Genomic DNA, 12,717 nt, shown 5'->3' with positions numbered 1-12,717 from the left:
TTTTCTTGCGAAGATAGTAGTGTTTGATCAAAACTCGAAACTCAGATTTTTCCATATTAAAAAAAACTCGAAGGTTAGTCGCTTCTCAGTGCTGTAACTTGTTAAAGCGTAAACATAAATGGCTGAAGTTTTGACAGGCGTCATTTGAAGGAGCAAGCTCGACGAAAATTGTTTACCATAGTGAATACTAATGCCATCTCTTAGAATGTCAGGTACTTATCAGACTGCCTAGTAAGGTTGTGTGCGTGCGATATACCTACGATGACCACGCGACGCACACATGTTAAGGGTTGAGGGCCACTTTCATTTACCTCATGTCGGTCATTGTCGGTGGTGCAGTTTCTTTGTGCACCGACCGAGTCCTGGAATCACTCGTCGATTTAAAACCGATATATATATATATATATCAATCAAATGGCCATCACGGGTATATGGGCGAGTAGGGGGCGCCATGTTTCTATCAACTGATATTTCTAATGCATTGTAACTCTTTATTGCTCTCTGATGTAACACAATATAATAGTATGAAGGTATTTGTATTATTTTGTTACTAGTCACTTTTTTAGGACGTGTAGTTTTTATTTTAGTCGTAAAAAACAACATTAAAAATAAAATAAAAAATCTATGAAAAAATGAAGACAAAAGTTGCTCTTCCGAAAAAAAAGTTATAAATTTCTCATTATTTATTTTGTGAAAGTATTCGTAGTTTTTGTTTTAATCGTTAAAAATAAAATTAGAAAAAAAATTAAATTTTTAGAATAACGACATAAGAGACGAAAAAAAATGAAAATACAAAAGTTTTCGACCAAAAAAGATCTACAAGTTTATTATAAGTTCTTGTTATAAAAATACATTAAAAATAAAGAAAGTAACTCTTTGAGAAAACTATACAAGCTACAATAATATATCATTTAACAAATTTGTTAGCCTAAATGACATCTACAAATTTGCTTAGAACCACTTTACCCTAGGATACCATAAAATGTTTCAGAACAAAATAGTTTTTTTCTATAGGATGCGCACTTTTTAAAAATTATTATAACAAGAGAATAAAAATATGTTTTTTTCAAATCTAATTTATAATATAAATTGTAATAATATACATTTATTGAAATAATATATTATTCGAAGCAGCTGATAATAATAATTAGTGCAAAATAAGGAGCAAATATTAAAGTAATCATGAAAAATAAATTTAGTACATTATTTTACAATCTCTGAATGAGCAGTACCAGCCCGAAGTACAGAAATAAATATAATATGCATTCGATATAATGGTGTTGAACATAATGTAGAAAAGTTTACATGTTGGACAAAATCGAGTGCAAAGAACGAGATACGTGATGAAAATGTGTTCGTTAAAGCCGAAGTAGCTTTAACAAAAGAGAAGTTACAAACATCAAATTACAGTTCTCAATGTTTCGACCTTTAATTTTAAAAGGTATGTGCACACATGTGGGAGAAATACAAAGACCTAGCGCGAAGTGCGAGATAAATATATTATCAAGCGCGAATCGTAAGAACCAACAGTCACGCGCCACAGGCTACCACGCAGCGGGCAGATTTTTTGGTTTGTAAATGAAAAGATAAAAACCTTGAGTGATCCGTCCCCTCGTATCTCACGATTTGTCACCTTTGACAGTGACCCCTCCCCCTGGCCCTCGATGCGTGACATTATATATGAATTATTCCAAAGAAGTTTTTAATATATAAATGAACAATGATTTTAAAAATTGAAGAAAGAATTTTTTTCTGGTTCTAGGAAAGTGACGGTGAAAAAAGTGACCAAGACCTCGTAGTGGATGTCGCGAATGAAGTAAGTGTTATTCCTGTTACAAAAAGAAACATATCAAATTTCATCATTAGCGAAAATAATTCCTATATTTACATACGGAAATACAAGTATATATATTTTATTAATTTGCATTTATGACAAAATGCTTCTCCTTACTTTAAAAGTGAATTATAAAATTAAAGAATATTGCCATTTAAATTTCGCACCTCATTTAGGCTACTTTACAATCATTACCTGATTAGGAAACCTAATGAAAATCATATTATGAAAGAAAGATATTTCCTATAGAAGAGTAAATACATGTTTGTTCGTTAAGCGCAGTCTCAGGAGGCCATACAAGAACCGCACGAGAAGGTATTCATAAATTTTCAAAAACTTCAAGTTATACTCAAAGGATTATTATCATCGTTAAAGTCGGTCGCTTTTAAATGCAAATCCTACAATCATAAAGCCGGCAGAACAAGTGCATAGCGCCTTTAAAATTTTGTACGTAGACGATTTATTTTTTCGAAATACCAAAGGGACCTAATCTATCTTTCAATGGCGCTGATTCACCGAAACATTACGGCGACCGTGGCAAAAGTAAGATTAGCAAATCTCGAAATTGATTCGTAACAATGCAAAGTAAAGTAAAATGAGCTGCCTTGAAACGTAAGGATTCTTTTGTTTCAACGCTGAAGGGGCCGCCACATCTAACGCGACCCTCAAGTTATTTTTGTCAACCGACTCTCAGTTCAGTAACTCGCGGTTTAGTAATTCCTAGAACTGCTGGCCAACGCACTTTCTCAGCTCAAAGGTCGAGAGACGGTTGCGACAATTGTCTGTGTGTGAGTTTGGTTTCGAGTGTTTTATCAGTGTTTTTGTTGACATACGACAATTTTTCAACTGAAAATCAATATAAAATTCTAAATGTAAAGGTAAGTTATAAATGTCTAAATAGTCATAGCTTTCAAGTGTTGAATGTGTGCAACTTTCCGAAAATTGAGGTTAGTATACCCGGTTCTGCTCAAATCGATCTGATACACTAACCTCGTATTTTGGATATTTTATATTATTTAATGACATTGAAAAATCGTCAAACGACAAAAGAATGGAACAGGACTGAGAAAATACATTCTGCACTAGAGAAATATTACTATTCGTACATTTACGACTGACTTGTACGTTTAGAATATTTTCTCGAAAAAGTTGTATAGATTCCCGTGACGTGATGTTAAAATACTTAATTCAAATCAGCGAAGTCTTTTGGCTCTTCGGTCCTCTTTTCTTTAATTGGTCAGCCACTGGCGTTGAGGAGAGCGTACATAAACCGCGATAACACAGAAAAACTCAAGTTAAATTTTGTTGCATGTAAAATTTCTCGCTATTAAACTTTACATGTTATTTGGCGAAAGTTTATCCTACGATGGAATAAAAGCTGTCGTCTACTACGGCGTCTTTAGCAGCAATGGGAAAACGGTAGAGTATGAGTGAATTCGAGTTCTCAATCGGGAAACGAGATTTAAAACAACACAGAAAAAACAAAAGTTAAAATTCGTTGCAGGTAATACTCGCAGCGGTTAAAAATTAAACATATTTCGGTGCAAGTTTCACCAAGGTGAAAAGAATACCACCCTGATCAAAAAGTATTAGGACTTTATTTTTAAAATCAAACATACAAGTTTATTTATCATAATCGATAGTGTCCCCTTCAAAGTACTCCCCATCGACTGCAACGCACTTATGCCAGCGCTTGATACAATACTCGAAACATTTTTTATAATCGGTTTGTGGTATAGCCATCAGAGCCACATCATCTCGGTTGCTGCAACGTGTTCCGCGGAGCAGTTTCTTGAGTCGACCGAATAGGAAAAAGTCGCAGGGAGACAAATCAGGTGAATTCGGTGATTGTTGGATGGTATTCGTTTCGTTTTTAGTCAAATGCTCACGGATAACGATGGCATTGTGCAAAGTCGATGACATTTTTTTTGTGCTAATTGAAACGACACACAAAGATAGATGTACACAATACGGCGTCACTACAACAAATGTCAAGCTATCAAGCTGAAAATCTGACAGAGCGTTATGGACACTTCCACCAATACAACAAAAAAAAAAGAAGAATTGCAATCGATCGAACGAGAGCGCTACACGGTGACGAGTCCTGAAACTTTTTGATCAAGGTGGTAATTCTGATCTCGTCTACTCCCTAATGGCACGGAACGTTCCGGGAACCTTCCTGGAACGTTCCGCCGGAACCTTCGAAACGTTCTAGTGGAAAGTTCCAGGAATGTTCCCTAAGAGTGTATCCGCCGCTTGGGAACGTTCCACTAGGACCTGTGGGGAACCTTCCATTATTGTTTTTTTAAACAACAATTATCTCGTGAACCGTAAGAGATAGGTAAAAATATATGCAATTAATGAGTTTTTTGTACCGCATATACGACATTGTAATATGATATCCATATCATACACTGACATCAATTTTGACCTATCACTTACGGTTTATCGGATATTCATTGATAATAATAACCATAATGATAATTTATGTTTTGAACGTTCCAGTGGAACGTTCCTGGAACGATCCAATGGAACTGTTTCAAGTGGCGGACATTTTACACGCTTAGGGAACGTTCTACTGGAATGTTCCGAAGGTTCCCGCGGAATTTTCCAGGAAGGTTCCCGGAACATTCCGTGATATTAGGGCTTCGTCACGCTGAAGTAAGAAAATTTCAGTTAAATATCTAGAACAAGCAACAGAACACAAGACAAAATATTTTTCTTACGGCTGTATCTCTCCCAAAATAAATTACAATATTGTAGACAAATTATAACTTATTTAATACCATTTAGCAAGAAGCGCAAAAAGCAACAGACAGATAGGAATCCCCATTTCTCTCCAAGTTGATGAAATTATAGGACGATAGATAGCGCTGGCGTCGTGATTCTTGCTTAATCTCGAATAAAAATGGAGTGATTGAAATGCGAAATATTATCCAAGCAAGGTTGAAAATCGAAAATTAACTTTGATTTATGTAAAGTTTATCTAGTAAGGTTAATTTTTGTTGCGGTAAATCTGTCACCTGGAATCGACGTAAACTTTATCTTTCATTTTTTCTGTGAAGAGGTGTCGCAACTGCACAAGTGGAAATAACCATCTAGGAAGGAGTTAAAATAGGGGGGATGGGAAATACGTGACACGGGAAATAAGTGAGACTTCACTGTATTTTGTATTATTTCCAAATGATATCGAGGTTTGCTTACCTTAATTTTGCTAGGGTGGCCCAAATGTCCGGCGGCGGTAGCAGTATCACAAAGTTAGATTGTGTCCCTATTCCTTTAAAAAGCTAATACACCCACAATGGTTCAGCTTGGCTCCTCTTCTAGTTTTATTATCCGTTAAATTTTAACTTTCAATAGCGTTTTTAAAGTGTGCGAGTTGATTTCCATAAACAAACTATGTCAATGTAGCCATAACAGTTTCTGTATGGTAAAATGTTCTGGCGCTGGCCTGGCCTAGATCAGACCGTCTGGTTTCCAGTCTTGACGAGGACCAGACGGTCTGGCCTAGGCCTGGGCAGCCGCTAGGTTTGGGCTGGTCAGTCGCTAGGTATAGACTGGTTAGCCTCTAGCTATGGGCTGATCAGCCGCGAATTATTAACTGGATGACCTCTAAACAAAAATTTCTTAATGTAACACATGCATAAGTACGGCCGTTTTTCATGCCTGTGGAGCGAACCTCATTCCCCTTTTTAACTCATGCAATGGCCATTAAACACTTGTTGTCTTATATACGTTTTTTTTGCAGACGTCTTGACGACGTCCAGAAGACCTTTTAAAGATGTGAAAAGATCTAAAGGATTTTTAAAAGACGTCAAGTCACATGACAGAGAGATCAATTCTAAGGACGTCTTTAGGGTGACTTTAGGATGTCTTACTGCCAGCGTCAAAAAGTCTTCTGGGGACCAGAATATAACTGTTTATGACAGGTTTTAGACAGCCCATAACGAGTATTTAGTTGGTATTTTTTTCCACGTGAGTAGACATACCTTTAAAAGCCCACAGACATGAAAAATACGATCATATCCATGCATATTTCATATAACATGTCGTATGAATCATATCGAAGAGGGACTTTATTGACGAGTGTATATTTTCCGTACGAGTCGGAGGCAAGCAAGCACGAGCCGCAGGCGAGTATGTAATATGATATTTCAATTCCCTAAAATTACTTAGATATCTTCGAGGAACATAAAATTTCAATTTTGTAGACATATTTCCATATTCTATAAAAAAATGAATAGTGATTTTCATAAGGACAGCAATGCTTTTAGCACATACCCAGTATTCGGGATAGCGGACGATAAGTCATTAATTTCTGAACAGTTAATAATTGTGAAATAAGGGGGCTTCCATAAACCACGTGGTCCAATTTTTGCCATTTTTTTTTCTCCTCTCCTCCCGTGTGGTCCACCGTGGCCAAAGATATAATAAACGTGGCATAATTGTCAACCCAATCCCCCCTAGGGTGCTACGTGGTTTTTTTTTATTTCTTGTAAAATGGAAATAAAAAAAAATATGAGTGGTAACAACCACGCACATGGTTGCGGCCAGAATTTTCTTGCCTCGACTCGTTAAGTAATGTAAACAAAAAAAAGACTTGAAGAAGGGGCACTCGGTTGGTTTCGCAGGGATCGAATTTAGGACTCCGCACGCTAGTTCAAACAAGGATTAGGCTATGTGTTTTATTATTTTTATTCTCCTAAAGCAACCACGTGGTTTATGGAGGGCCCATAACCTAATAGTGCCGTGTTCAAACATAACTTCCAATTTTGACGTCGTTGTGGTGCGGAATTTAAATTAGAATATTTTTTTACGTGTGTGAAAATTTATTGAAACGTAGGTTTGACTACAGACAATCATTTTTCGTGAAGTACGTACTTTCGGTTTGAAATCCCTGGCGGAACGAATGAACGCGAGCGTTACACTACAGCGTAACCAAAAAGTAACCCAGAAGTAACCTTAAAGAAATCTCACATTATAATTAATAGAAGAAACAATATAAATATTTAAATGGTTGCAATTACAATTGTACGTTAAAATTCACGTCAGAAGATAATCCCGTAATTGCAGTAGGTTTATTTTTCAGCGTTAGAAATTTGAAAAAAGAATGACTGCCATTGAAGTCTGCTAAGGACAACTTCAAGCTCATTTCGATGGCTTCTACGAAGAATAGGTGATCTTTTCGTTACCGTTAAGAATTAGGCTGACTTCATTTAGCTAAATTTTCAGGAGGAATAAATAACCTAGGTTATTTTTTGAAACATCTACGAATTCAAAACTCCAGTATTTTGTATTACAGTTTGTAATGTAATTATGCTCCTGTAACCTGTAATTATAATTGTAACAATTTAGTTCTTTATTTTGTTTCTTTTATTATTTATAATGTGAGATTACTTTCATTTTACTTTAAGGTTACGCAGAAGAAGCGAAAATTTTATGATAGGAATTGTAAAGTACACTTTTCTTTTTATTTTAGGTCAGTTCTCCGCATGCGAATGGTGAACATGTAGAACCTCGTGAAAACGGTACTAATATGGAAAAGCACGGTACGCCTGGCCACGGTGGTCCAACTTCCGGATCCGGTGCAACCTCCATCAAGGACAGACCTCCGTCGCGAAGCGGAAGCTCCTCAGCACGGAGTACTCCCTCTCTGAAAAGTAAAGATGTAAGATCTTGCAAAATGCAAGCTTTTCTGTAGCTTATTGGGCACTAAAAGAGTCACTAATCTTTTCTATTTATGAATTAAACACACTGAAAAAAATATATAGGAATACTAACTATTGAATAAAAATCAAATCTTTTCTGAGCTGACTAAATAAAAATTTTGTCATTCACTTTTTAAGATTAAAATTAAATAAAACTGTGAATTTAACCCATCTATCTTTTTATTCCATTTATTGAGATTATAAAATGCATTAGCCTCAAAAAACCTATTTGTAATTTAATAATAGTTTTAGTAGAAACACGACTCTCAAATTTGATAAAAAATTAGTCATGAAGAAATGTTTGACAGAAAAGCAGAGCAGAGGGTTAATGTAAGCAACAGGGTAGGTTGAAAATAGAACATTGTAATAATACAAGATTCGTTTAGTTTGGTGATTTTTATAATTGCACTAAATCTAAAATTTCCCAACATATTTTTGCTTTGCGCAACTTCAAATAAGAATTTCCGCCACCAGGAAGTAAATCTATTTTCTATCAACCCTAGAGCACACAATTTTTTCAGTGCCTAGTAATAAGATTAACTAAAGAATTTAAAGTCATAAAGAAAACAACTTTCGAAAGCCACAGTTGATTTAATTGGACGCTCGAAATTGTAATTACTAAGGTACCTGTTTCGTCGATTATAAAATCTAATTTCTAGTTTAGATTAATAAAGAAGTGAATACAAATTTAAATAATTAAGAAATCTCAAATATTACAAAACTGAAAACTTGACTATTTAATTTCCCTTATCTGATGAAGATGCAATATTGAATTATTATAATTAGTAAAGAACTTGAAGATTGTTAAAGGTAGCTTTTCTATTATTACACGTGTGTGTATGTTAAGATCGACAAACCGGGTACACCAGTAGTGGCAGCGAGGGGCTCGCGCAGTTGTACGCCAACTATGGGGGGAATCCCTGGGCTCTTGGCGTCGCGAGTCTATCATCAGCAAACTCCACCTCAGGGTTTTCAGGGCTTGCCGTCCCGAGGCAATGAACCACCACAATCACCCTCGTCGTACAACAGTTTACCATACGCCCGGTCCTCAATGGTAAATTCTTATTTTATGCTCATATTTTCTTCCCTCGTGCTTGTTGCAGATACGCTTTCAGATATTTCACATTCTAAAAAAATGCCTTCCTGTTGAAAACGAGTCATTTCATTTACCCGCTCTGCATTTTGATAAAAGACACATTTTTTAATATGCTCTCTCTACTTTCAGCTTATTCTAAAGCAGGGATTCGAAACCATTTTAAAAATATTAGGCAAATATTTTTAGAACTTTGTGATTTTCCTTGTGTAACTCTGCCAGAAATTTCTGATAAAACTTTCTTTCCAAAGCTTTCCATATCTTTCAGATTCTTTCCGAAATCTACATCCGAAATTCTATCCGAAACTGTACCACCATTTTTGTCAGTTTCTATCAGATTTTATGAGAAAACTAAATTATCTAATATTGTTATATAAATATTGTTTAATAGAACTTGATATGTAATTATTATGTAATTGTTTATGAACTTTTTAAATTAAAATATACCGAAGGATTAAGTAAAAAATGATTCATCTAATAAATTTCGAAAATTAATAATTTTTTCAAAATTATAACTGTTTAATATATTTCATAGTAATTTAGTGAAAAAATTTTGGATAAAAAGAATTATTTTTTAAACCGTGTTTAAACATTTGTTTTGTTTGTTCAAATTATTATTACTAACTTTTTAAAATAACAATTTGCAAAAATAAAATAATATATTATTAATAATATTAATAATTAAGAATTTCTGATAACATCTGATAAGAATAAATGAAACATTTCTGATAAGATCCGATAGAACAATATAGTGAGACACTTCTGATAAGATCTGATGGAATTATATTGGGACAAATTTTCGGAAAGAAACTGAAGAATTCGGATGCAGATTTCGGAAAGATTCTGATAAAATCTGAAAAGAATATTTTTCCGACTGTTTCAGAGTCTATCAGAAATTTCCTTTCAGAATCCTTTCGATTTTTTGGACAGGGAATACAATTCGACTTATTCAAATTACAAGGTTACATCTCGGAGAGACCGAACGAAAGGGTGCTAACTCGTGGAAAACATATGAAAACATATGAAAAAGTGTTGCGCTGATGTTTCCAATGCAATCTATATGGAATTCTGAAGATTCGAGGGTTCGCCACGCGAGATAGCACCTTTTTCAAGGGACTGTTTAATCGAAAATCGATTCTACGTCAGATGCATCAGTACCAATGATTCCTATTGATTCCCCCTGGTTCGAGAGCCTGAGTCCAGTAGATACTTTGTTGATTATGGATCGATTCCCTCGAATCTTGACCGAACTAGTATGTTTTTTCGTGTCATCAGAGTATCAAAAATCATTGATACGGCCCCTCAACCTTTTAATTTTGTCTCCACGAGTTAGCGGCAGTCCATAAATCTCGTGACGTTAGATTGGGGGCGAGGGTTCGTGAGGATTTGTCACGCACGAGGGGCAAAGGTTTTTCTAAACGTCACATGACAAATTAAATCAAAAGAAATTGACTATCTATTTTATTTTTCGACTGTTTATTATATAGAGCACAAAACAAAAATTTTAAACAAGTTTTTTTTTATATATTTCTTTTTTTCTTTTGATATTTGTAGAATTTTTTAAATCAAAATTCCTGTATGATTTTTACCAAATTTTCTTAAAACGAAAAAAAGATTAAAGAATTGTAGAAAAATTATTTCTTCTGTCTTACGGCCACGGCAAAATAAAAACAAATTAGAGCTATCAATTCAACTCCATTTATTTTTAAAACAAAAATTAAAACTTCGAGGACGTTTCGGCATCAGTGGCGTGCCTTTCTCATAGTGTCTTAGTTTAAAACGATTTGTAAGTGAAACAACAATCATTCCAATTTTGGAGTTAATACGTGTCAATTTTTTTGGTGTCATAATTAAAAATAGTTTATACGTTATTAAAGTTTAAAGAAAAGTAAGGCTCCAAACAATTTATTACTGAGGATTAGTAAAAGGAGAAAGCCTCATAAAATTGAAGAGGCTTTTTCAGCGTAAACAGTACATTATTAACGATTATGAAACCGTTCTAAGTGTTTTGGAAACAACGACGAACATAGGTGTTTCCAAATCTTTACATCAACAAAAGGATTCTATCATAACCCCTTCAACATATTAAATGAGGCTATATATATTTATTTAATAATTATGATTAAGGCTTTCCCCCTGGTGGAAAAATCTTCTGGCGTTGGTCAGTCCCAGACTAAACCGCCTAGACTCTAATCTGGCGCAAGTCAGACACTCTAGTCTGGGGCTGGCCAAACCTGTAACACTTTTGCAAAGTTTGTGGCTAGGCGATCTAGGTAGCCACTATTCAGTCACTGGATCCAGTACTGGTGCAGTACTGAACACCAGTGTAATTACAAAAACGTAAATTTCAAACTTTTTGTTTAATTTTAACACCCACTATTGCTATATTCTAAAGATATAACAAAAAAGGTTTTCAAAAAAATAAATACTAATTGATTGTTGGTATTTTCTCTATAAATGTTAATTGGTTCTGCTTAGAATGAATAAATATATTACATTTTTAAACATTATATTACAAATAAAATTTCTAACGCTACGGGGTTTCGAACCTGCATCTATACCTGAATCTATCGCCTAGCAGTTGGAAACCATAACCATTACTCTATATCTATACCAACAGAATTGAAAGTCAGTGAGAAAACAATTTTCATAAGCTACAAGTGAAAAAAGTTTAGAAAACCATTTATTAGAATCCTCATTAATTTGTTTATTTATTATAGGACATCATATATATTTTAAATAAATTAACTGTTAACGGAAATATTAATAAAATCAGTTTTAAATAAGTAATTTATATCGATTAAAATTTGTTCAGTTTATAGAATTAGCGCCAAAAATTTCTTTTATATATTTATGTGTAAACAATTTTTTTTTAATTTGTCTCTGAGCAAATTTTATTTTTAAAAAATTTCAACATTTTTTTCAAAGATTTCTTTCGTAGGATTTTTTTCAACGTTTTTTTAAAACATTGTTTTAAAAAAATTTACAATTTTTTTGTCGCCTATTTCGACTGATTTGTTTTTCGTATAACTTTTTAATTTTTAGGTTTTTTGGACAAATGCACAACGATGAAGAATGACATGAAATGTAATTTAAAAACAAATTGATTTTTAATGTTTCATTTCTTATTTTGTATGGTTTTATACACCCTGACAGTTTTTTAAAAATGGTGAAAAAAATTTGGCTGATATACGCTTAGAAATTTTCATGTTATGGATTGTTGACCAGTCCCAGATCTGGACCAGACTAGACTGTCAAGGCAATAAGCTAAGACAAATTATTTTTATTAGTGTTCATTTTTTATTTTGATTAACTTGGAACACCCTGACAGTTTTTCAAAAATCAAGAAAAAATTGGGCTAATTGATACTTAGAAACGTTTTCGGTATGAATTGCGAACCAAGTTTTAGTTCTGGTCCAGACTATAGGCTGTCAAGGCAATCAGAAATAAAAATGATTTTGAAAAGTGTTAATTTCTTCTTTTGTATGATTTTGGACACCCTGAGAGTTTTTCGAAAATGTTTTTAAAAAACTTTGTCTGATTGACACGTACAAATTCTTATGTTGAGGATTTCGGACCAGTCCCAGATTTGGGCCAGGCTAGGCTGCGAAGAAAATAAGGGGAAAAATTCATTTTTAATAGCGTTAATTTTTTATTTTGTATAATTTTAGACACCCTGACAGTTTTTAAAAACTTTGGCTGATTGAAACTTAGAAATTTGTATGTTATGGACTGCTGACCATTCCCAGATCTGGTCCAGACTTGACTGTAATGCCTAGAAGATTTAGAAATCGCCAGATGCGGGCCAGGTCAGACATCAGACAGCCAGAAGATTTTTCCACTAGGGCCTGCACTGACAGTTTACTACAATACTTTAAATCTTCCAAATAATTTTATTTAATGATATAATTTATTTATGAATGTTTCTAAACATTAATGATGAAAAAGTACATATTAATTCTGAATATTTATTAATTTTAAGAAATCAAATAATTCTTAACATTTTGCTTTCACGCAAAAATTTGTGTGTGTGTATATATATATATGTATATGTATATATATATATATATATATATATATAT

General features: G+C 33.8%; 1 protein-coding gene across 10 annotated transcripts in view; it reads left to right on the top strand.

Moving 5' to 3' along the window:
- LOC117178167 (protein groucho-like) overlaps positions 1-12,717 on the top strand; it is a 397,186-nt gene that overhangs the window by 377,853 nt on the left and 6,616 nt on the right. For 9 of the 10 annotated variants that reach the window (XM_033369453.1, XM_033369452.1, XM_033369451.1 and 6 more), the window contains 3 exons: positions 1,763-1,816; positions 7,314-7,502; positions 8,390-8,596. In XM_033369453.1, the coding sequence (XP_033225344.1) occupies positions 1,763-1,816; positions 7,314-7,502; positions 8,390-8,596 (450 nt within the window). The remainder of the gene's footprint in view (positions 1-1,762; positions 1,817-7,313; positions 7,503-8,389; positions 8,597-12,717) is intronic. The other variant, XM_033369456.1, reaches the window with a different exon arrangement.

Source organism: Belonocnema kinseyi, chromosome 8, assembly GCF_010883055.1.
Source record: "Belonocnema kinseyi isolate 2016_QV_RU_SX_M_011 chromosome 8, B_treatae_v1, whole genome shotgun sequence".
Lineage (NCBI taxonomy): Eukaryota > Metazoa > Arthropoda > Insecta > Hymenoptera > Cynipidae > Belonocnema > Belonocnema kinseyi.
Note: the sequence above shows the minus strand (reverse complement) of the source record. Positions and strands in the feature narration are given on the sequence as shown.